This window comes from Xiphias gladius, chromosome 5 (genome assembly GCF_016859285.1).
Source record: "Xiphias gladius isolate SHS-SW01 ecotype Sanya breed wild chromosome 5, ASM1685928v1, whole genome shotgun sequence".
Classification (NCBI taxonomy): domain Eukaryota; kingdom Metazoa; phylum Chordata; class Actinopteri; order Istiophoriformes; family Xiphiidae; genus Xiphias; species Xiphias gladius.
The window spans coordinates 16,851,953-16,878,039 of NC_053404.1; the positions used below are offsets into that span (position 1 = coordinate 16,851,953).

At 40.2% G+C, this 26,087-nt stretch overlaps 1 protein-coding gene across 9 annotated transcripts in view; it reads left to right on the plus strand.

The window, feature by feature from the left end:
• The window catches only part of slc4a2b (solute carrier family 4 member 2b), a 43,565-nt gene that overhangs the window by 14,858 nt on the left and 2,620 nt on the right, over positions 1-26,087 (plus strand). For 4 of the 9 annotated variants that reach the window (XM_040126359.1, XM_040126355.1, XM_040126358.1 and 1 more), the window contains 19 exons: positions 9,718-9,886; positions 10,032-10,258; positions 12,707-12,831; positions 13,815-14,035; positions 16,369-16,505; positions 18,288-18,468; positions 18,573-18,708; positions 19,606-19,807; positions 19,899-20,007; positions 20,141-20,325; positions 21,247-21,463; positions 21,569-21,775; positions 21,953-22,101; positions 22,652-22,846; positions 23,306-23,533; positions 24,157-24,246; positions 24,368-24,534; positions 24,992-25,245; positions 25,391-25,560. In XM_040126359.1, the coding sequence (XP_039982293.1) occupies positions 9,718-9,886; positions 10,032-10,258; positions 12,707-12,831; positions 13,815-14,035; positions 16,369-16,505; positions 18,288-18,468; positions 18,573-18,708; positions 19,606-19,807; positions 19,899-20,007; positions 20,141-20,325; positions 21,247-21,463; positions 21,569-21,775; positions 21,953-22,101; positions 22,652-22,846; positions 23,306-23,533; positions 24,157-24,246; positions 24,368-24,534; positions 24,992-25,245; positions 25,391-25,560 (3,369 nt within the window). Of the gene's footprint in view, positions 1-2,322; positions 2,522-6,399; positions 6,498-9,717; positions 9,887-10,031; positions 10,259-12,706; positions 12,832-13,814; positions 14,036-16,368; positions 16,506-17,603; positions 17,694-18,287; positions 18,469-18,572; positions 18,709-19,605; positions 19,808-19,898; positions 20,008-20,140; positions 20,326-21,246; positions 21,464-21,568; positions 21,776-21,952; positions 22,102-22,651; positions 22,847-23,305; positions 23,534-24,156; positions 24,247-24,367; positions 24,535-24,991; positions 25,246-25,390; positions 25,561-26,087 lie in introns of those variants that run through there. The other 5 variants (XM_040126364.1, XM_040126362.1, XM_040126363.1 and 2 more) reach the window with 5 other exon arrangements.

Genomic DNA, 26,087 nt, shown 5'->3' on the forward strand with positions numbered 1-26,087 from the left:
CTCTCTCTGTCCACTCTGGCATTGGAGTGTGTATTTTGGACGTGCTTTTCCCTCCAGAGCTATGTGTGTACAAATCTAGTCACATCTTAGAGCCAATTCCCTGCCTATGTACTTCTGACTGCAAAAATGAAAATGTTCAAAATAGCTCAAAAGCACTTGAGATCTGCAAAGAAGACTGCGCCTGTTGAAATCCCCTTTTCATTATAGGACTGGAGAATTGAAATGGTTCCACAACTAAAACTATTTCCTTCCTATTTTTCTTTAAGGTGATGGGTTGCCAGTGATGGAAACACTAAACTAATACTGGCACTGGCACATGATAATGAAAAACATAATAGCCTGGCTGCTGTTGTTGGAATTGATGTCATAAACATGATTGGCAAAGCTGGGAGGGCAGCTGGTCAGCAGCCAAAGAAAGCAGCATTCCTCGACTCAAGAGCTTCTCAACAATATCATGCTGAAGCAGAAAATATCACAAGCTTAAAGGAAAAATCCACACGTGAATCATTTCATATTGCTAGATATTATCATTTTGCAATGGTTAATGAGTTCCAGGAATTATAAGTCAGGACTGCGTCTTTTTTTTTTACTCTCAACCTTTCTTGTGGTCTTTTACTTGAGTCAAGGATTTCCTGCGTTTCCCAAAACGGACTTTGTTGATAATAGTTCACTGTGCTGTGGGCCGAATGTGTAGGTGAGTGGAAATAACGATGTTTGTAGCAAAGTGGGGGCAAAAAAGAAGATTTATTTTTTTCCACTCAGTAACAACTGATAGAGGCTACTTGCAGAGACTTCTCATGAGGTTCACCTTTTACTATACTGTTTAGTGATACAATGAGAGTACATATTCTTATTCAAATAGTCCTGTTCATGGTGTTCAGTTGGCAGCACCAATCTTGTTCTGTTGCGACACCAACCTAGGAAATACCTACTTTCCCCTAGCTTTGCATTTTTGTCAGTGTTCTGTCGGCTGCTTTCTTCTCCAATGTTGCACAACTGTGTGACCCCACTGACAACCCCTGCCTATACAGTACCTGCATGGAATCTGGAAAGGGATTCCTCCTTGGACATGAACAACATAAATGCTATCCAAGTTTGAAATCTAATCCCAACAGTTAATGCAGAGAATGCAGCGTATTTAGTTGATGGATATGGATCCATGACACTTTACTACAGATCAATGAAAGATGTGCAGAAAGACAGACAGGCTATGGAATGAACTATTTCTAATGTTTTGTTTTACCCTTTTTAATACAAAATAACACCCTCTTGTTAACCAAATTTCTCAAAATTACTAATGAGTGGGGCTTTTTATTGCCCTGTATTTCTTCTTATTTTCTTAGATTTTCATCTTTAAACAATTACGTACAAGGGGGAACTTCTCAACAATGACAACAAAACCCCACCACACTTAACTCTTCCACCTACTGACACACCTGGTCTGGAAAGGAAAATAAGAACTAAAAATTTGTTTTAAAAAGGATTTTTAAAAAAAAACCAATAGAATGTAAGAAAATTTCATAAGCAGGTTAAAAATAAATTGTGACTGTGTGATGTCATTACACAACGTTTAATGATTTATGTTTCTCACGCAGTCACACGTTGTTCACTTGCTCACCGTGTGTAATTACTTCGTGATCACAGCAAAATATGCTTGTCATGTAAACATTGTGAAATAATTTTCTGTATAGCTATGAGAAATCAATTCAGCCTTAGCTTAACACCCTTCATAATGAGATGTATAAAGTGCACAGGGCTATTAATTTAACATATAACATAGCTAAAGCAACAAATGTATCTGATTTAGTACCTTGAGTTGTATACATTGCAAAAAACGTTCTCTTCAAACAAGATTAAAAAAATTGTGTTAGCTGCTGTAAAGGTCACCATGCCCATCCTTGTGCAGAATATGGTGCAAATAGATACACTATGGCCCTTTTTAACTACTTCGACCTTGAACTATAATTTTCTCGGTGAAGCTGTTGATTGATATCCTATGGGACCTTCTGTTGAGCCTGTTCAGAATCTGCATGTCTTTATTGCTAATTATAGCCAGAGAGATAGTCAACTGCGTTAAAACTTACTGAGATACAGCGGACAAGAATATGACTTGGCTATAATAAGACTGGCCAGCAGGTAGCCTGGTGATCAGGAAGCTCAGTAAAGATAAAAAAGTTTTGCTGTATGACAGTGCCTTAGCAGTTACTGGCTGCTCTGTTGGCTCCAACTCGACCAAGTTAATTATCTCCTTAACAATGTGTGTTTTGTGCGTCCGTGTTCAGGGAGAGTTCATATAATCCTGTTTGGATTTTAGAGGGCTAACATTGTGAAACTGAGTAGTGTCTTCTTCCTACCCCGAAGATCTGCCCCGGTCATGTGACCGGTTCCATAAAAGTGGCCAGTGCCTCTAGCTCTTACTTTTGATACTGGAAAAGCAAATACATTATAGCTATCTTGCTGTATTTTAGGCTGCAGCAATACTCCTGTGTGTAATTTGATGGACTATCTGTATGCATTTAAGGTGAGTTTGTTCAGCTCGAACATAGAGGACTCAACGTAACGTGTGAGTCCAAAACATGGTTTGCTGTCTATTTGTGTGTGTGGCGTTATGTCTTGTTCTTATCTTCCCCAGTCAGTCATTACACATAATCGTAAATAGTGCAAATACAGATTTTCTAAGTCGACGTGTAGCCTGACTTTGCTTCTTTAGGTAAATTGAACCTCAACACGTAGCTGCAGTTGGTTAATGTTCAGTCTAGTTCTTGAACTTTTATGGTGCACTTTTACTACGTCAACAGCTCAATGACTTTTCACAGGTATTAGAAATCCAAGGTAATAATTAGTACCTAATGTTATCTTCATATATCACTAGTTACAGAAAGTCAACCCTCTGAGGTCAGCAGGTGCATTACGAAAGACTTCTTAAACTGTTGCTTTTTTTTTTGCATATATGAAAAGAGAAACCTGCCTGTAATTGTGTTTTGCTTCAGTTTTTGCACAGATTAAACAAACAAGATATAACATGTTAATTATTGAGCTTTACAACTGATGCTTATAGGCAGGTTTTACCTTTGGACAGAGCCAGACAAGCTGGGTCCCCCTCTTTCGAGTCTTTATGCTAGGCTAAGCTAACAAGTAGCTTCATATTTAGTGCACAGATATGAGAGTGATATCAAATCTTTTCATGTGAATAAGAGCTTTTACCAAAATGTCGACCTATTCCTTTAAAACAGGGCTATGTCTACAGGTGACCCCTGATCAAAGGTTTGATGTCTTGCAGTTTTGAGCAGTACAATCTAAGTCATTTTCCATATTCAGATTGTTTCAGTTGAATTTTTTTGAGGCCTGAAAGTGTAAAACTATCCACTATATCACAATATGTTTTTGATTACGCTTTGAACTGTTAATCCTCTTGTTACCTCTCATTTTTTTCTTGTAAACCCCTGTGGGGGGGTCTCGACCCCCCGGTTGGGAACTACTGGTCCTGATCATGTAGTGCACCCAAAATATGTTGTCATCATATCTCCATCCATATGTGTGTGTGTGTGTGTGTGTGTGTGTGTGTGTGTGTGTGTGTGTGTGTGTGTGTCTATATATATATATATATATATATATAATATATATATATATATAACAACTGTATCAGTGACTCTCAGTGAGACAGTTGTTGTCTGGAAGTGACCTGTCAGACCTCAGATAAGGGGATCAGTACAGTACAGTTTATACCCACCTCGTCTCTATTATGTGTTATTACTTTGCTAACCTCATATATTTCCTGTTATGTGCGTCTGCCCGCCTCTGCAGAACCCTTCTTACTCAACAAGCTCAGAGTTTATATCAGTTGGACATCTTCAACTTAATGTTTCCGCTCAGTTATTTTATCTATCTCGAACAAATAATCTGTAATTGTTTCGCTACTGAAAACCGATGAATGAAATCATAAAGCAAGAAGCTCAATTTCCAGTACGAATATAATCAATGTGTATCTCTAGACAGGAAGCAAAACCAAGGATTTTTCAGGACGCAGACTGATTGGAAGATCTCATGATTAAACTGACATTATACAGTCCTGGTTGAAATTATTGGCACCTTTGATTTTTAAGTGCAGAATTTAGAATATCTTCATAAATAAATGCAAATTAACCAATTTTTTATAATCAAAATATTTTAATAAAATGTCCAAGGTTACTGAACAAAAGAAAATAAAAATACAAAACCTGCATAATAGTGAAACAATACAACCACAAAATGTACCCCAGATACAATTATAGGCACTCGTCGCAAATATTTGGTTGCAGAACTTTCGGCAACAATGACATCCTCCGAACTTTTCTTGTAGCCATCTAGAAATTTCTTCTCATACCTAGTTTTCTGACACTAGGTAACACATTTGGTAATCTTCTGATTTCATCATCCCTTTGTTACATTCTATGCCTCCATTACAAGAAGCAGCAAAGCACCCCCACAGCATGATTGAACCTCCACCAAATTTTACTGTAGGTAGGGTGTTCTTTTTTCCTTTTTATGGGCTTAATTTTTATGCCTTTATTTCAATATTGGTGTCCTCCTTGGACTTGGTCCATGGAGCCCTACTTGGTGAGGTGTGCAGCGTATGGTATGTGCTGAAACAGGTCAGCCTGAAGCTCGTTAGATGTCTTGCGTGCTGTTTTTTTTCCACAATCCACATCAACCTTCGCAGACCCCTCTCACTGAGTTTCTTCGTAGCTTCACATCCAGGATGCGTCTTAACGGTTTATGACTCTGAAACTACTGGATAACATTACAAACTGTCTTAACAGGGATTTCAAGATCTTCTTAATTTCTGATGCTCTCTTGTCTTCGCTGTTGTGAAAAAGAAACAGGAAACAATCAGCCCGGTAGAAAACATGCCGTTTAAATAATCACGTAATTGGAAGGTTGTGAAAGCCAGTGCTTGCATAATACAAATTGCACTGTTGGCTGAGGATAGACCTGGGCTACAACTTCCTTGCTTATAATCATAACCAAAAACCCTGAGCATATTGTGCACCCGGATCTCCTTGCGGACTCATGTTAAGATATGCAGGAATGCAGTGACTCATCAGCCATATACAGTACGACACGATCACGACAACATTCCCAGCCTATCTCACCCTTTCCCCTCCAGTGCTGACGGTGTGGGATTTGAGCCTACCTCACGACACAGATAATCCCCTCTGCAGCCTCCACACACTGTCGAGTGTCCACCCCATGAAACAACTCAGCCACTACACATGCACACTACTTTTTAAAACTTTATGAACTATGTTGCTTCACAAGATGAACTCAAATGGTAGCTAATAATTTATTCTTGTTAATCAGTTATTTAAACAAAGCTAAGATAAAAAGCAAGAAAATTACATTATATTTATTTTTCTCCAGCTTTTTGTGGCTAACTGTATTCCTTTTGCCTTGTGTCAGACATTTGGGTTAAAATTTCAAATGCATGGTGGTAAACTAATCTTAGCCATGCCAGCAATAGAGCTCTCAGGATGCCAATGTCAGTCGGTCAGGCCACCACTTTGGTCCAGACTGAAATACCTCAACTACTGGATAGATTGCTATGGCATGCATGGTCTCCAGAGGACTGACTGTATACTCTTAGTCTTGCTCACTGGCATTTCTTTAACTCTTATTTGGCTTTAATTTTAATAAACAAGATTACATTGCTTTTGCTACTTTCCTTTTTTTAAATTTTTTTTTTATTTCCCTGATCTCAGAAATTCTGAGAATGCTCCGTTGGAAAGCTACTACCATGCCTGCAGTAATTCACTTAAGCTTACAGCCTGCATTTGTCTGACCGAAGATTTTGAAGTCCCTTAGAAAAAAACTTCCATACGCAGCTGTTATACTTGGTTTATGACTTATTGTAGTTTAGCAATGCAGTGTTTTTGTTCAGCAGTCAACTTTTAGTCATTCGTCATGTAGAAATTGCTCATCTGTGGTTTTACCTGAATGGAGCACACAGCATTTTATTAGCATTTCCTTCCAGCCTGTTACTTAATATGTCTTTGGTCAATATTAGCCACCAAAAATGCCCCGTTTGAAAAGTGTGATATGTTTAGTTCCTATACATTTACATTGCCCTTCAAGGCGCATTGACTACCTCGGTCAATAGGTTTAGGTTTCATGTGGCAAAGTTAAAATGGAGATGAATGTCAGTGTGAGAGTTTGTTCCTGGCTGTTCAAACACGGCTTGTCCTTTGAGGCCGCATTTGTCCTCAAAGCAAGAATTACAGTGTTGTTTATTCTGCCCTCGCACAATGAGCAGACCGGTGAAGGTGGCAGGTTGGCCGATAGGGCTCTGATTAGGGTATCACGAGGCTTTGATAAGCAGGGGTAGAGGGATGTTTCCTGCTTGCAGTTCTTAATAGAAGTGTTGAGTCTCCGAGCTCCAGTGTTGTCATGGTGGAGGGCTCTGACGCTCGTTGCCGCCAAAACGCACTGACTGTGATTAAGCTCACATTGCCATGAGCGAGGTAAGTCCCTGAAACTCCTTGCTGAAGTCAGAAGATATTACTCCTTGTCCAAGGTTTCTTCATTGTCCTGTCAGGTTTGTTTTTACTCGGCTCTCATCTGCTTGTTTTTGCACGTGGTTTTGGTTGTGGAAAATTCTCTCACCTCCTTGAGAATCCCTCACACATCTCTCCCACCTCTAGGGATTCTCTGTGAAACCGTGCTATGAATGAGATCTCTGTAAAAATAAACGGCCGGGTTTTGTAGCAGCACAGTGTTTCGGTCATCTGGTGAAGATACGTGTAGTCCAGGTTTTTCGATCAGTCATCTCATTCGATACTGAAATAGTGAGATAGTGATGCAGATGAGGGGTGATACTTAATTACAGAAATTAAAAGGTTATCTTTTAAAATTTTTCATTTAACTCAAAGTCTGGAGTTTTAAAGAGCCACATTTTCCATTTAGGTCCCTTTTAATTTGGAAGTCCATTTAAAAAAAAATCTGCTCTTCTACTTTAAGTGTCAGTGTTACCTTTTGCCATAAAGTGCTGAACTGTCTTTGGGATTTGTTCTGGAGGTCGCTGAGGTAAATGTCAAGTTTGTTCGCTCCTCTTTTTGAGTCTCTCATTGATCTGTCCGAAAATAGCTATATGAGGAATTGACAATTGACAATATTTACTGTGTTCTAAACAGGCAGACTTGTCTGTTATTTTACTCGTAAGCGCAGGGTGTTCTGCTTCTATCACCTGAGTGTGGCATGTAAAAACAGGTCAGAGTAAAAAAAAAAAACAAACAAAAAAAACACATGGTTATGTGGGTCATGGGAGTCAGTTTTTCACACTTGAGTATCATAAATCCCGGATGAACTCTTGAGTTTATAGTTCATGTTTTCTTATCTTGATGGATTTGATTGTCGTAATGTGTAAAAGTGGAACATACAGGACCTTTGTACATTACACGGTGGTAGTTGAAGCTTGAGAAAATATGGTGTGACCAATAAAAGGCTGGTTTGCATCTTATGTGTATGTAGCTAACAATGTTCTTTTATGTGACGTGTCGATGTAAGTTGACTTAAAATAATACATTAGTTCCAGATTTATTTATGCTTCTTGATACAATTTGTCACACTTTTTGAAAAAAAAAAAAAAATGCAGAGAAGGAAACGTTACCAATATCACAAATGTAAAATTACTCTGTAACAAGTAAAAGTTCAGCATTCAAAATTTTACTTAAAGTACTTTTTAGCTGGTAATGTCTGTATTTAAGTATCAAAAGTGAAAGTACAAGTCACAGTCTAAGACTGCATTACATTATTAGATTGTTAATACTGATGCATCAACATGTAAACAGTATTTCACTGTTGTAGACGGCTGAAATTTTTAACTATATCATAGACAGTTAGCTGGTGTAGTCCAGTGGCTCCTAACCTGGGGCTTGAGCCCTCCAACGGGTCACCAGGTAAATCTGAGGGGGTTGTGAGCTGACTAATGGGAGAGGAAAGAGGAAAAAAGTCCTGCCGCACAAATTTGTATTCACTCTGTGGATTTTTTTCTAATCTTTTTTTTTTTTTTTTTTTTTTTTTTGTGAAACATTGGATAAGTGTACCTTTTTGGGTCACAAACAGCTATTTAAATGAAATATAAACTGCGCATCAACTGAAGTTTGAGTTGACACATATCTAAGCAGGAGCTGCATGTGGGAGGAGGGTAATTATGTTTCATCACGTGCTTTCTGTGGCTCCCTACAGCACTGAGGAAAACCTAATATATGACTGATATGTTGGGTGTCCTGAGAACCACTTGAGGGAGCATCAGATGACTGGTGGCCCCTGTATTTTGCCACAGGAAGGGATCGCCGCAGGATCTGCGGCATCTGCGCAGTAGTCATAGCAACATTTACTCTGCCGCTAGGTGTCTACAGCACAATCCTGTTAGCCAGAGTAGATCCACTTGCTGTATCGCCCCAGACAATCCTTATCACAACATCCCACCGGCAGAGCAGGGCGCAGCAGGGAACCGTGCCCTGCTGCAAGAAAACAGATCTCTTAACACCCACATGATCCCTGTCACACTACGGCGTGGAAAAAGAGTAACTGATCAAAGCACATGGCTATTGTTTCCAATTTAAAGCCTATTTTCAAGAATGCATGCATGACAGGTCTTGTCATATGATGCCCTGACTGTGGTGTATTTACAGTACCACAACTCCCTCTAGTGTTTTTTTAATTGAATGGCAAACACACACTGTTTCCCAAATCCATACTGCGCTCGAATTCTAATCAGTCTTTGAGTAAGTCGTGTGGTCACACTGGAAAATTGCCAAAAAAGTACTGACTCAAAGTGCTGTTTATTGACACTGTTCTCCCATAATGCAATGCACAAAGGAAACGCAGGAGCTTATCAGACATGGGAAAACATTCAAACTGATTGTGGATGGTGATGAAACCGTTCCAAAAGCACCTCAGAAGACCAAAAAAAAGACCCAAAACAATTGATTTTATGGAAAATTTATGTTTGGCATAATTGGGAGTAGCTTTCCAGAGTCATAGTTGGATTGCCTTTGTATTGCATTTGTTTGTTATTGTATCATTTCGTGTTAGTACAAAACAGTTTAGTATGTTGATTTCTTGTATCCTAACATCAAAAAGAGTATACTGTAAAGATTTGCATACAGTATATAATATAGACATGTAGTATACATTAATTACCAATTTAATTTCAGCGGTTTTGATTGAAAGATGTCCTTTGTCCAAAGTGTTTTTTATTTCATAACTGTTTCATTTCACAATGCCTCTTTTCATTAAAAAAGTCAGTCAGTGCAAATAGGACAAAGTCAGTTATGTGGTAGGCCGTTGCCGTCGTCTTAATTAGCCAGTGGCCAGAGAACTTGTTAACATCACGATGGTGTTGTGAAATAAATACAGACTTTGGAAAAAGAACCTTTGAAATAAAATGACTGAGAGGAAATAAAAATGGACTGCAATATTCTGTTATTGTGAAAAGAATCAAGATGAAATAACTCATGATACTGAGCTTTAAAAAAACTGGGTTATTTCACAATTTTGTAGTTATATTATGTATTTGTCTGCTTTTATTCATCTCGTTATTAGTTTAATAATTTCCTGCTCATTTATTCAATATTGAAAACTTTGGATCTCAATATTCCTGATCATTAGTGAATCTTTATTGTTTTATTGTGTTGTTTTTCTATTTATTTATTTGTTCTGTTGTTGTTTGGGTCGCAGCCAGAGGCTCCTGCTGCCTCATCGCTACAAGGGACTCCGCGCTCAGAAGAAGAGGATGATGGGGACCTGAACAAAGCTTTGGGCGTCCAGCGCTTCCAGCAGATCCTCAGCCCTGCTCCTGTCGTTCCCGATGAGCAGCACCACAACTACCATGAGGAGGACATCGAATGTAAGCACAAAGAAGCTTCATAGATGTTGCATGCGTTTTCAACACCCAGCCACAAGAACATGTCAAATTAAAAAAACAAATGCTCTAAATTAAATATGGCAGCAGCTACACTTTGTGTTGTGTTCGTGCTCTATTTTCTCCGCAGACCACCGTCATTCCTCTCACCACATCCACCGACCTCTCTCCAAACTGCCCCCCGAGGGACGCAGGAAGAAGAGCAACAAGAAAAGGAAGAAGGACAAAGATCACAAAAGCAGCCATGTTCCCAGCAGTTGCCCCATAGAGGAAGGAGAAGATGAAGAGGAAGAGGAGGAAGAGGGGACGGAGACAACTTCTGCTCCGTCTGACTCAGAGAGAGTCAAAGATGTGGAGGTAATCATTTGACTTGGTATTAGTCTTACAGTGAAACTGACTGTTTAGTTTTGACACTCTATTTTGGAGTAATATTGTATTAAATTATATAATTTTATTGTTGATTTTTACTGGTTAATACAGAAACTAGGGCTGCACCTAACGATTTTTTTGGATTATTGATTAATCCGCTGACTATGTATCAGGTAATCATCTGGCCGATAAAACAGCAGAAAATAGTGAAAAATTTCCGTGAGCCCAAAACTAACGCCTTCTAATTGTTTTGTTTTCCTAAGTTTTTCTTTTTTCCGACTTACAATCAAAAACCTAAACATATCCACTTCACTGTGATGTGTAAAACCAGAAAATAAAAAAAATAAAAAAAATTGACTAATTGTTTTAGCTCTAACGAAAACACACAATTTTAGAAAGGATCATACTTTGCCTCCTTCCCTACATATGTCTTAGTTACACTATGAATATATACTTCACCTGCATCGGCTCAACTACTAATCTGCCAACTGCCAAAATATGTCATGATGACGCTGTTTTCTAAACTATTTCGAGCGCTTTTGACTGCATTATGTGCTGTAATTCTATTTTATTGCTCAATTGAATTGTAATTGGCAGATAAAAACGCCCTCTGATATATCGATGAGGCTCTAGTCTTACTTGCCTTTATATCTTGGTTTATGCATTCTTATACCATCCAGTGAAAAAGAGGAAGCATGTAAGTGCAGGTGTAAAGAAAGACAAAGCCGTGCCTGTCTGCGACGATTTGCATTACGATGTGGGTGAATGAGCATTCAGGAATGTGCTACACTATAAATGGCCATAGTCCATACCCAACCCGGTCACTCACTGTTGTAGCATTACCATATTTTCATCTATGAATATTTCAGTATAGTCTTAATCATTCATCAGGGAGTTTCATGTTTGGCTGTTTATTATAATACTTCACAAAACATGACCTGATTTACCTGATCAGAATGTAACTAGATACCATTTACTGTTGCAGAATTGATAGAACATGTTTGAGATAAGCAACTTAGCTTTCATTTACTCTTTGTGTATCTTTTCAAGTATTATTTGGCTCCAGGTTTGGTTTCACTATCTGTTCTATTTTTGTCACTTTTTAACTATAGCAATTTAAATATATTTTACCAAAGAAAAGAGAAAACAAACATCAACAATGCATTTGAAACCAAGTGGGATATAAATTTCTTGGTCTGCTGTCTTTATGTCCATGTTGTCCCAAGATTTATCCACATCCAAATGTGAGAGCATCCTTGTGAAGGTGATCTGTTTCTCCAATTTTCTCCAAAAGATTTCCTCTTTAGTCCTACAGGGAACCAAAACTTATACTGTATATAACTTACTATGTCCATCAAGTCTGGATAGTTCAATTTTATAGGTATTTTTAGTAACTGCTATATTGGCATTTTTACATACACATACATGTCACTTCTTAATACTACTACTTATGTTCTTCAATCTGAGATGCAATATCCTACTGTCCTTACATCTCATAACCTAAAGTGTCTCTTTGGGTTAAACATATATAGTCCGAAAATAAGTAAATGTTTTCATGTGACAAGAAAGCGTTGGAATGATGAGCATTGCGAGTCTACGCAAATGCAATTTCTCCATTCAACTTTATGATGTTTATCCAGAAGGAAATTTAGTTTGCAGACGACAAGGCAACAGGCATTTATAATAATATTATAGTATTAATGATAATGAACAGCAACAATCATAGTCAGGGACATAAAAGCTGTATGTGTATACAATATACATAATCACATACACACTACACACACTACAATGAAAAAGTGAAAGATTAAGGATTAAGACCAACCCTAAATATAAAGCCAAATAAAGTGTAGTTAGATAACGGTAAGCTAATATGTAAGTGTGCAAGTCTTTATATTAGTTAAGATATTCAGTCTTTCAGTGGCTGCTGGATTGACACAGTCTGCACTACTTTTTGCTGTTGCGTATGGAATTGATTGATATTTTTAATGTGTGTAAATTAAATTAAATTAACTTTTTTACAACCAAATTCCCTCCATTGTGTTGCGCACATAGAATCGTCCTTTTATATTTCTAGATTTAGTTCTAAGTTCTATTTTACTTTGACGTATACATAACTGTTATCTTTATGGATCTGTAAACCCTGATGCTGTATCAAAAGGATTCTTGAATTTGTCTCTTTATGTGCTGACCAGTACATCAATCACTGTGGAGCCCTCAACAAATAGATTTTCTTTAAAAGATCAAGTTCCTTCTTCATTTCCTTAAACTAGATACTCTTAAATCCTCTACTTTTGTATTAATGTTCACAGGGCTATTAAACATTTGTTTGTCCCCTGTTTGAATCTGATACCAGAGGTTCCTGATTTAAATTTTTGGATTCGTTGTCTGTTCTTACTGTAAGCCCTGCTCTCACATTCTGTATTCCCTCCGCAGTTCTTTGTTTCCGATGAAGACCATGTGGCCAAACAAGGCACAGAGAGCCCTCAGTCAGCCCGAGAGCTCGATATTGTACCACAGTCTGGTGTAGGAGTGGATACTGAAGATGCAACTTCCACAGAGTGAGTCAAGCCTAGTTCTTGGAATAAATAAAAAACAGAAATGGGGCTTGAGAAATCTCTAGGTTTGTAATCATGCTTCACCTGCTGCGATGATTGCATAATGCATGTTTTTGCAATGTTACTGAAATGTTCTCACAGCTGTTCTGATTGGATTAGACCACTCAGGCGCATGTCTAATTGGTCAGCGAGGTACACACTGTACGTTACCATGTCTCTGGCATCCAGTGGTCCTGCTGGGCACAATCTGATGGGCCAGAGTAATCCTCTCCTCAGAGACCCATATATCACCTGTCGCTCTAGACGACACAACACACCTCAGCTGTCCCAGGCTCCACCTGTGACATTTACTTTCCACTTCACAAGGGTTTAATCTGAGCTAGGATAAAGCTGCGTTGACACCCCTTGCCCGTTTTCAGTCTATCGGAGAGCAACACAATCACAGAGGATTTGTTTTTAGAAAACTTCCTGATAAAAGAGGAGGAAAGTTGAAGGGAAAAGTAGTTTTTTTGGGAAAGGACGGTGAGTTCATTATGTGTATTTTAGAAGTGCCTTGAAGGATTTGCAAGGAGTTATCTGTGTACTTTTTTCCTTTTTTTTTTTTTTTTTTTTGAGTATTTGAATTTTAAAAGTTGTCTTTTGAGCTGTGAGATGCAAGTGTATTATAGAGGGAGCACCAGTACAAGGGTCTAACACCTGAATCAAAAGATGGTAACCGACCAATCAGTGCAACTAAAGAGGAGAGGTACTGTGACATTCAAATGATTACGTGTTAGGGAAAGAAAGAAATTAACTATAAAGAAGAGCAGTAAAGGGTGTGTTTATTTTAAGACACGTAGTACTTAGTGAAAAGGCATCTTTTGTCTGTACAGTTTCTAACATAACGTTTTTAGCAGGTATGTTTGGGGTAAATAGTTAATCAACAAAAGAAAAATAACAGAAAAACAAATTCTGAGCTACAGCTTTGTCTTGTTCCTCTGCTTTAGTAAGGCGGTCTCATCCGACACTTCCAGCGCCTCTCCCCAGTCAGTGCCGCCTGAACACATACCGCTGGCCCGCGTGTCATCCGCCAGCCGCAGCTACGACCTGCAGGAGCGCCGGCGTACGGGCAACATGACGGGCGCTGAGCAGGCCAAGTACCAACGTATCCCCACTGATGAGAGCGAGGCTCAGACACTGGCCTCCGCTGACCTGGACGGCATCAAGAGTGAGTATAGACGAAATGTCTCTCGGCAGATTTTGCGCTCTCAGGAAAATTGAAATGAATTTTGTGCCTTAAAATGTATTTTTAAAGTAATCAGTCTGGGGTCTCACATGCCACTACCAACATTGAGGGCATTTGATAGAATAGGTGACCTCCATTCAGAAATGATCCCTGAAGTGTGTTTGCTTTTTATTATTGTACTATTATTTACTATTTCATGAATTCTTGCTGAAAGTTTTTATTTGCTCTCACCATAAAGCCTTTACGCGAGAAGGAAGTCGTGTTAATTTTGTAATCCTTTGTGCTTTGTGTATTGTTGTTGTTTTTTTTAAACCAGGCATAATCAGTATTTTTATATTAATAATAGATCACATGACTACATGAATGTAAAAGGAGTCGCTTGTAGTGACAAACCCACAGAGAATAACAACAAACTCTGCAGTTGTTTAGTTTTGGTTAATTTGGTTGGTTAATTTTACTGTAATGTTGCTAAAAACGCATAGTTTGCTAGCTGCTAGCTGCCAAAAATGTGGTAGTAGTTTGCCTGTCACAGTTCTTCCAGCGTGTGGGGCTTTCTGATGTTGTTTTGTGGATTTTATAAATTTCTTTTTTTTTATTTTTATATATAGCTTCATTATCTCTGCATTGTTGTTGTGTAATTAGACAGCAACAATAATGAAGTCTTGGCTTTGTTGATGTCCGGATTCCTCCAGAAACATCAGTGTGAGGGCAGGGGCCACCTCAAGTCCCTTCTACACTTTTAGTCTGCGCCCCGCTGCCCTGTGACGTTGCCGGGCCCCCGGCCCAGCGTGGGGTGGCGTTCAGGGGCCGGGGAGATTTACGTCAGGGAGCTGACCCCTCAGCGGAGAGCAGCAGCTTATCAGAGAGTGTGGCAGACAGGCCCGCATTATTACATTAGCAGTTCCCGCTGTCAGCTGAGGCCCCTGGACTCAGGCCCGAGCCATCATGGCAGCTAATTGTGAAACCTTTAATTATTAGTGAAGTGAAACAAGGGGAAGAGTTAAGTCGACTCAGACGCAAAGAAAAGGGGTTATGGATTGAGGTATTGGCTTGATGATGTCCAGATATTTGGTCATTATGAGGCTTAGTGACAAAGAGTCCAGCCTCCCTCTAGGTTCATCACCAGTTATTCTGTCTTCTTTTATCTGCTTCCCGCTTCCGTAAATCATCCTGGGAAAGTCTCTGTCTCTGGCTGCTGCTCAACAATAGGAATTATTATATCACTGGCCCTCCCCTTTTGTTCGACCTGAGTGAATTCACACCTCTGCTCACTGATGCATTCTGATAGTTTCAGCCCCCGCGGGGTCAGACACCGGTCAAGAAATTGCAACTTTTTCCGATTTGTCAAAACTTTAGCACGAGTCACATACTCCAGGTTTAGCAGCAAGGGAATCACGTAGTCAGATGGCCGTGCCAGCACTTACCCAATGCCCACCAAAAACCCTCCTCCCTCCTTCCCTCCTACATGCCAGCCAGGCCCTGTTTTACTCCAGGGTCTGCCCCAAACTTTACTCACACACCAGTGAACACATCATGGGGCGACTTGACAGCGAACTTCTCAATAAGAGTTGAAGAGATTTTGCAAGAAGAGGGGATAGTTCTGAAATGATTTTTTTTTTTGTTGTTGTTGACCAGGACCGCCTGGTTTTCAGATAATGAGTTAAAACATTGATGAGGACCCTAAAAAGCTTCACTGTTTGTTACATAGGATTTACAAGCGGTGATTAAAGGTAAGACAATTGGTATTCGAGAAGGAATCTTCTCTTCCTCTGTGCTTACTTCTAAACTTTTATGTCCTCATATTGTAAAATTATATTTGTATGCTTATTTAAGCATGCACTCAAGCATTTTCTTCAGTTTTAATCATCAGAGTGGCAGCAGGTCCATTGATCTTTCAACTTATAACACCTGATAGGACAATTTCTACTCACAATGTCATGTTGCATCTGTGCCATCCAGTGTCTCTCTCCACATCCTTTTCTCTGTCTGCTCTGCTGCCAGCCAGAGTAACTCTACTCCCGGCTGTGGGACGACGGAAACAAAAGCAAAGGGGCCTGGCCTTCTGGGACTCAGGGGGCTGAGATTTGAACTCAGGGTGAAAGGTCAATGAGTTGCAGGCTGAGGGGTGCAGAAGCAAACTATAAGAAACTGTAAACTGTGCAAATTTTTCTGCAGTATTTGAGCTTTTGCTCAGTGTGACTTGAATGTCATGTTTATTGATTTCTCTGTTAAAAGTAATTTCTCCTCTGTCTTCTCTAGACTGTATTCTTCAACACATCTCATCCCTCTTCTCTTCTCTTCTGTGCTTCAACCAGGTCATCGCTTTGAAGATGTTCCCGGAGTGCGCCGACACCTGGTCAGAAAGAGCACCAAGGGGCAAGTGGTGCACACTGGTAAAGACCACAAAGAGCCAACCACTCGCAGCCGCAAGCAGGACCGAACCCCACATGAGGTGAAACATTACTCGCTTATCATCCATCCTCTCTAGCATTAAGGCGAGACATCAATACTTAATGTCAGCTAATGCAGACCTTGGTTGGAATCTGTCCCAGATTTAGCTCTTTTTTTTTTTTTTAAGCCTGATCTTTGCTTAAATTATTTTGGCAAAAGTATACTTGAGAAATCGTCATTTAAGAGGTTTACTTGGTTTCTTAATAGACATATGGGACAGGGATAATATCTATTATTCATGTTAACATTAAAGGTACAATTAGTGATCCCAATGTAAAATAAAAAATTTGCCCTACCATCAAATTCTAAATTAAGATTGCAACTACCATTTTTTGTTTGTCACAGTTTTCCAGAGCCAAAGGTGAGATCATTAAACTGTTCTATGCGACCAACTCTCCAAAGTCGAAAAAAAAGTTCAATTTACAATGAAATAAAACAGTCAAAATTTCTGAAGATTAATTTTCTCATTGATCTATTGAGATAGATAAAACTGAGGGGAAAAAAATGGAAGACAAAAGCTTTAGTTAGATACAACTAATAAAACTGTTCTTCATATGGTCAGAAAAATGACTGACTGGGCCTTTTAAATACAGTTGCAGTTTGATGTAGTCTGGTGGAGAAATGTCCTGTATTTTAATCTTTATTTTCTCCTTCAGATTTTGTTGAATTGCCTCAAATATGACCATAAATCCTAGCAAATCCTGGGAAATGTTTCCCCTCTTTTCCTCTGTCAAATTTAGTCTAGCCCTCTCTCTTTTGAGGATGGGACAGGGAGGCAAGGAGACAATTAAAAATGAATGAATGAGTTCTTTCCTTTCACACACGGAAAGGAAAAAAAAAGGGGAGAGAGGAGCTTAGGTAACCAGACACTGGGAGCTCCTGAGGGAGGGAGAGCTATGTTTTATTAACACACACACACATTCTCATACAGCGCTCCGAGCCCCCAGCAGACCGGGTAAACAACAGTTGCCTGTCAAGGTGTGTGTGATGTGGAGGAATGACCTATTGGTATGTGTGTAAAAGTGAGGGTCCCATCCTTTGTGCCGCTGTCGATTGTATCACTGTTTAAGTCCTCTACTGCACCGTCTCGCTCCTCCAGTCGTTACCGGTGGTTCTGTACCGCTCTGTCTCGCGGCCAGAGGGCGTCCTGCTGGACATGGACTCCGGTCATATGGCTCGGTACCAGAAGGTGAGGCTGGGTGACCGGCCGGAGTTAGGTTTGACTCGTGTGAGCGTGATATCACAGGCATGCCGCAGGTGTATAATGGCACACGACAGCAAATTATGGGCTTTTCCGGCCTGTATTTTGGACTGTCATTTCAAACAGGACTGTGACTGACCTGCATGGTGTTCGATTAATAACCTCTTAACAGATATTTGATGCTGAGGCAGCTGAGAGATGCACAGCATCTCTCCTCTGCCTTTTTAGTGATAAGTTTCTACAATTTCATTGGCTGTTTTTCTGTATTTTTATGCAGCCTTTTCTAAGTTGAACATCTAGGGCAATAACGGGGAGAATATCTCTCTTTTGTGTCGAGTGAATTAAAAAAAATCACTTCATATCCTGATAAGCACGGAGTCTGTTTCCCTATGTTGATATCCACTGAAGTCATTGCCGCTAAACCACGTTTGATTGTATCCGCTGGCGAAATACAAAGTGCTTTTGCCGTTACGTTGAATATTTGGCACATCCTGAACATGCATGGTGTTTGGTCTTGACAGTATGGATCTTCTCTGCCGTATCTCACCAACACCTGTATGTGTTCCTGTGTGATGTTTTCAGGTGTTCGTGGAGCTGAATGAGCTGACCATGGACAAGAACCAGGAGATGCAGTGGAAGGAAACGGCTCGTTGGATCAAGTTTGAGGAAGATGTGGAGGAGGAGACGGACCGCTGGGGGAAACCGCACGTGGCTTCTCTGTCTTTCCGCAGTTTGCTGGAGCTCAGAAAGACCATCTCACACGGTAAGAAAGCTGAACCAAGTGCAGTGTGCACTTGATCACTGTGATCCAGTTCGTACAGTTCATAGAGCACTGAGCTCAGTGTGTATATCCATATCTGCCTTCAGGTGCAGTGCTTCTGGACCTGGACCAAAAGACCCTGCCTGGCATCGCCCACCAGGTGGTGGAGCAGATGATCATCTCTGACCAGATCAAAGCTGAGGATCGAGCCAATGTCCTGAGGGCCCTCCTGCTTAAACACAGGTGACTTGTAGCATCAGTCTAGAGCTAAAACAATCAGAAAGATAATCTGCAACTATTTCGGTAATCGATTCATCATTTCAGTAATTTTTCAAGTAATAATTCTGAAAAAACACTGAATATTGGGGGGGGGTTTGTACTTTTGGGCCAGCAAAACAAGACATTTAAAGATGATGCCTTCAAATCAGCAAAATTTTCAGTCTTCTTTTTGATTTTTCATTGATTCATTGATCAATTTATCAAAAAATTAATTGGCAGATTAATCAGTAATGAAAATGATCAACTTATCTCTACTACTAATACCTGGTTGGTCATAGTAATGTCTTCACCAAAATCTCTAATCAGATACTCCTATTGCTCCAAATGTTTATTTTGTGCATTTTTTTCCTCTAATTTCTGCTTTTTTCCTTGTCAAATACTGGACATTTTCACTTCTTCAGGCCTCTAAAAGTCCCTGAAATGAAATAATCTGAGATGGAGAAAAACACTTCTGGGTTTAACTGCTCACCACCCACGCACACATGAGGGATGTAAGCTGTGACGAGAGGTCACAAGTAAACATTTATCAATTTTAAAAGTTATACAATGGTCATTTTGTGCTGGGACGCTGTGGCATATGCGGTATTCTCCCTATCGCATAAGTCACCACGATGATCATGTGCTGCCCCCTTTTAATACAAACAGTGTGCATGTTGACATAGGACCACACACTGACTTTCATGGCTAATGCTAGTTCATACTATTGATTATTGCCAATTACATGTTTATTTCTTGATTTCAAGGATGAACATCTTTTAAACTTACTTTTCTCTAACTTCCTGCTACTACATGGCTTTATGCCTGGTCACTTCCTCTCCTCCTCCTGCTCACTCTCTCTCTGCCTCTCCCTGCCTCCCCTAGTCACCCGAGCGATGAGAAAGAGCACAGTAGCCCTTTCCCCAGGAACATCTCCGCAGCCAGCCTCGGCAGTCTGATAACACACCACCACAGTGGCAACCACACCCATCAGCCAGAGCCGTCTGTCACCGACCCGCTCATGGGCACCGTCCACGCTGCGGGGGAGACAGAGACGCGCATCGACGTGGAGAAGAACGAGGTACAGGTAGGTCTAGCGATGGAGTGTTTTTCCAAAAATTACAATTACAAGTATTCTTCTTTATCCTGATTTCACTTCCAATGTTGCTTGTTTTCAGCAGAAGGAGCCGACCTTGATGCCCGGTATGCATCGGTCAAAGTCCAAACATGAGCTGAAGCTGCTGGAGAAGATTCCTGAAAACGCAGAGGCCACAGTTGTCCTTGTGGGTGAGTTACTAATGCCTTAAAAGCCATAAACACCTTGTTTGAACACAAGCTACTACTTGATCACACCTGAACAACCTAAAATCACTTGTATTCCTTCATCTGTCATTAACTATTACATCTTGCTGTCTTCTAGGCAGTGTGGACTTCCTGGAGCAGCCCACCATGGCGTTTGTACGGCTGCAGGAGGCGGTGGAGCTGGAGTCTGTCCTAGAGGTCCCTGTGCCGGTGAGGTTCCTCTTTGTTCTGCTGGGACCCCCCACCACCAGCATGGACTACCACCAGATAGGACGCTCCATCTCCACCTTAATGTCTGACAAGGTGAGAGAGGCACACACATTGAAGAATTATTTTTGTCTGTTTTTAAAATATATTATTTAAATGCAAAACTTAAATCGTATAATCACAGTAGCAGATAAAATTACACCTACTGTACATAAAAGCAGACAGACAAACAAATAGCACCCTTTGGAGAATGAAGCAATAATCCTTATTTTTCCTTTCTGAAAAAATGATAATTCACACTATGCAATTATGGACATTTTTCTGTTTTTCTGAGTGCCTGGATTACAATTCAGCAGTCCACATCTTTTATTTTATGCATACAATCTTAAAAAATTCCAAAATAATTGCAGTAACTATATAGTTTGATTAAATTATATTCATTCCCTTCAGATGTAACACAATTCTTTTTCCATATTCCTTCATAATTTCTGATGAAAATATCTCATATGTCTGTATAATTAATCAATTTAAACAGTTTTCAACCAGTTGCCATATTTGGACTCTTCATTCTATAAGGACCACAAGTGCCACAACATCCACACATAACATATTACTTGTGTTTTATTCAGCCCAAATTACATTAGAGAAATCACACAATAAACTTCAAGATACATATCTCCAAACCTTCGTCCATGCAATTCAGTATATTGTCCCATAAAGGCGTTATCACAGAGCATCCCTTCATAGCAAAGGTGAGTCTCTTGTGTTTTCTTACACCTCCAGCACCTGCTATACCTCAGTGATCATGGGAAATTCACTTTCTTGTTCCCTAAAGCCATCAGCTATAATTTTATCAATCAGTTTGAGAATAGAATAGAAAGGAAGGTGAAATAAAATAGATTGTTGCCAGGTAAGCCGGCAAGCAGACCTAAATACAAGAGACAACAATAGCGTAGAAGAGAAATATGGAGTAGGTTACCACACATTGCTTATATTTTTGGCTGAATCTCCATCCAGCAATTCCATGAGGCAGCCTACCTGGCGGACGACCGGCAGGACTTGCTGAACGCCATCAACAGCTTCCTGGACTGCAGCATCGTGCTGCCACCCTCGGAAATGGGCGGTGATGAGCTGCTGCGCTCTGTAGCTCGCTTCCAGAGGGAGATGCTGCGCAAGAGGGAGGAGCAGGAGGTCAAGCTGTTGGCCAAAGAGCCAAAAAGCCTTGAAGAAAAAGGTAAGCGTCTCCTCATATCTCTGCGGTCTTATCAAAGGAAATTTCAAGTTTTGTTGCAGGACTTTCTGACATTTTAAATGTAATTATTAATCTCCCGTCACCTAGAGGCCCTCCTTACACCTTTGAAAAAGTCAGACGACCCTTTAGAGCGCACAGGACGCCCCTTTGGCGGGCTGATACAAGACGTGCGGCGACGTTACCCAAAGTACGTCAGCGACTTCAAGGACGCCCTGAACAGTCAGTGCATGGCTGCGGTTATCTTTATCTACTTTGCTGCCCTCTCTCCAGCCATAACCTTCGGAGGCCTACTGGGTGAGCTGCAAATGGGAAACTCAAGAGTTGAACCACTGTGTAAACTGTGTATTGTCTCACGTGTCAAATCCATTTCTTGTTTTTGTAATGATGGTTCAGCTAACGATCTATTGATGAACCTTTAAACCCTGTTTGTGTTCATTATGGTGCTAATGAGTTGTGTGTCACTGTCGCTAGGTGAGAAGACGGACGGTCTAATTGGTGTTTCTGAGCTGATCGTGTCGACAGCAGTGCAGGGTGTGATCTTCTGCTTACTTGGAGCTCAGCCACTGCTGGTTGTGGGCTTTTCCGGGCCCCTGCTAGTTTTTGAGGAAGCCTTTTACAGTGTAAGTCGACAGTAAATCAATTCACGAACAACCGACAATGGGTGTCTCTACGTAATAACAATGGCCTACAATATAAATGTAGTTGAGATACTCACTATCAAGGTTGTCTTTTGAAAAGATGTTCTTTTAAAGCCCCTGAAAAGTTGTTTTCAACTTTTAGGTATTTTTCTAAAACAATAAAAGATCTTAACTAAATAAGCAAAAATCACAGTTAAATTTTAGGAAAAACAAAAAAACTCCCCCCTTTACACCAAAATCAGTTAGGTTAGCTTAGCATAAGACTGGAAACGGGAAAAGACATAGCCTAGCTCTTTCCAAAGGTAACAAAATTCCACTACCAGCACCTCTAAAGCTCACTAATTAACACAGTATGTCTGTGTATCTCTTTATGGCTGTAGGTTCATATTCAGCATACAGATACGACAGTGATATCAATGTTCTCATCTAACTACCTGCAAATAAGTGTATTTTCCAAAATGTTGAAATATTCCTCTAAAAAAACCTAAAAAATAATGCATAAATAATGTTTAATGGCTCTGTATTTTTACAGTTCTGCAAAGCGAATGAGATTGAGTACCTAACTGGTCGCGTCTGGATCGGGTTTTGGCTCATCATCATCGTGATCGTCACAGTGGCCTTCGAGGGCAGCTTTCTGGTCCGCTTCGTCTCCCGCTTCACCCAAGAGATCTTCTCCTTCCTCATCTCCCTCATCTTCATCTGCGAGACCTTCATCAAGCTTGGCAGGGTACACCTGAGACTTGAAATAACAACTCCTGATTACAAAAACTTTTTGTTAGCACGCTGGGGGATTACGCCCCTGACACTAAACTGAATGGACTAATCTTTGGACGATATTCAAAACTTGGGGTCGAAATGAGTATGTTTTTCTAGCAAGTGCACCTGAAATCCTCTGTGACTGATTGGCCTTGAAAGTTAAATGGATTGAGAGTTCAACTATTATCCAGGCTTATGGTTTTGGAAGGCGTTCTATTTGTAGAGTTTTATGGCAAAGACTTGAAAGCCGTTTGGCTACGGGATAATTTCCATTTTCCAGAAAGTGTGGTTGCGCTACCAAAAAGTGTGAAGAATGATAATCCCTCCAGAGTAATCACAGTGGGTTTACATATGTGCGTATATATAGTAATATAGTAAACATATAGTAAAATATTGTGCATTAATTTGAACCCTCTGTGTCATCGGGCAGATTTTCAAGGAGCACCCCCTGAAACGCTGCTCCCTTGACAACAGCACAGACGGGGGCATCTCCACAGAAAATATCACCCTCGTGCTGAACAACAGCTCCCTGCCTGTGACGTTGAAGGTCCAAGGCGAGCCCAACACTGCACTGCTCTCCCTGGTCCTCATGGCTGGAACGTTTTTCATTGCTTTCTACCTGCGCAAGTTCAAGAACAGTGCGTTCTTCCCTGGAAGGGTAAGGATCTAAAATCACTTTAAAACATTGGTCCTGCAATATTAACCCCTGTTAGAGGAATAGCTCAACGTTTCGGGAAATACACTTACTCACTTGTTTAATCTGTACAAAAGCAAAAACAACATGGCCTTGTTTTGTTACCCACAGAGGGAGGCAGGCTAGCTGTTTCCATCTGTTTCATATCTCATATTCATATTCATATCTACCAGAGAAACATGAGAGTGGTTTCGTATTTCCTGAAATGTTAAACTGTTCCTTTAAGGACGCGTTGCATATGTTGGCTGGAAAGTTAAAAATGTACTCTTGAAATTGGAAACATCTCACCACAGGGTCCGTTTAGTAGCCTGGTTGTAGATCACACGATTCCTACGAGAACAGCCACTAAAGGTGCCATGTGGTGAAACTGTTAATGACTGTTTTCAAGGTTAAGAATGAACTTTTATCTTAAAATGCTGTCATTTATATATGTTATGCTTTTGTTGAAGTAATCATACAGTAAAATGATTACAGTAGCTAAGTACAGGCACAGTTGTAATCTGTGATACAGATTTGTAAATCCTTCTGACATTGTTTGATATGAAGCAGCTACTTCTGCTCAAACTCTCCCATCTTGTGGTGTTTAGTTTCGCAGGATTATTGGAGATTTTGGGGTGCCAATTGCCATCCTCATCATGGTCCTGGTGGATTACTGTATAGAAGACACATACACACAGGTAAGACTCAAATACTACCGCTGAATCTTTATGTAAATGTTTGACTTTTGACCTCAAGTTTACTGCAATACAGACGTTTATTATCCCACCACACTCAGTCCTGTCTTCATCCTCTGTCTAGAAACTGAGTGTTCCCAAAGGTTTTTCTGTGACGAGTCCCAACAAACGGGGCTGGATCATCAGTCCTCTAGGTACGGACGGTGAATTCCCCATCTGGATGATGTTTGCCTGCTGTTTGCCTGCTCTGCTGGTTTTCATCCTCATCTTCATGGAGACACAGATCACCACGTGAGTAACCCTGCAGTCAAGTCAAACAGAAATATCATCAGAACAACATATTATTAGAGAGATGTGTGTTATCGTGAACTTTAAAAAAAAACAACTTGAAAATCAAAAAAAAGCAATTTGAAGAGAATAACAAGTGCCTCTGCATGATTGGCTGCTATATCCACAGTTCCATATCACCCACCTCTGTATGATATTGAAGCGTCAATAGAAGATCATAGGGTTATTACCATTGTAGTATTGAGACAAAAATATTATGGTATTTACCTTTTGTCTGTATCACTCTGCACTACAGTATTTTGTATTCCAGATTTGCATTGTGTACAGTATTGATGGAAAACAGGGGTGTTAAGGAGTGCATTCATAGAAAAGAGCTCGCATGCTCCATCAGTATAAATAAGAAATAAATTAAGAAAAGAAAAAACTGTTTTCGTCTGTGTGCCCCCCCGACTTCATGCAGCCTGATAGTGAGTAAGAAGGAGCGGATGCTGGTGAAGGGTTCTGGTTTCCATCTGGACCTGCTGCTGATCGTGGTGCTGGGGGGCAGCTCGGCTTTGTTCGGACTGCCGTGGATGGCCGCTGCAACCGTCCGCTCAGTGACCCACGTCAATGCCCTCACTGTCATGAGCAAGGCTGTCGCCCCCGGAGACAAGCCTCGCATCCAGGAGGTGAAGGAGCAGAGGGTCACTGGGCTCCTGGTCGCCATCATGGTTGGTGAGTGGTGGACACTGGAATCTTATTACTGCTCTTTTCTTGATCACCTGTGTCCTGTTGCTTGCTTTCAAACTGCTTTTTTTCTTTTTTTTCCTCAATTTTTTTTAATTTTGTTTATTTTTACCCTGTGCTCTCCTCTCTCCAGGCCTGTCCATTGTAATAAGTGACCTGTTGCGTCAGATCCCCCTGGCTGTGCTGTTTGGTATCTTCCTCTACATGGGTGTGATGTCTCTCAATGGCATCCAGCTAACAGAGCGGATGATGCTGCTGCTTATGCCACCAAAGTATCACCCTGACCACACCTACGTGCGCAAGGTGAGACGCACCTGGTGATTTTGTAATTCAAGGCTGATCAGATGTGTTTTTACATGAAGTAATGAAGGTTTATAGATGTGAGAAATAATGAAATAGTCAACTAATAAAGTGTTGATAAAAATTACACCTTATTTCTTATATTTTTTTTCTATTCCTTAGATAAATTATGAGATATTAGAATGTTACAATTGCTCTTTTCTAGCAATAACAACCTAGCACCATTTGCAGGATTTTTAAGAATCTGTCTCTGAGGAAAGTAAAGTATTTTTCTGTAAAGTATTTCTACTCTGCCGATTAACCTTTTAATGGATTAGTTGATTAAATATTGTGAAAAAGTGTATTAAATGCGCATCACAACTTCTTAGAGCCTAAAGTAACGTCTTCAAAATGCTTGTTTTGTCCAAACAGTCCAAAACCCAAAGATATTTAATTTACACTGATTTAAAAAACAAATAAATAAATAAAATTAAAAAAAATACAGATAAACAGCAAATCCTCAGATTTGTGAAACCTGGAGCCAGTGAATA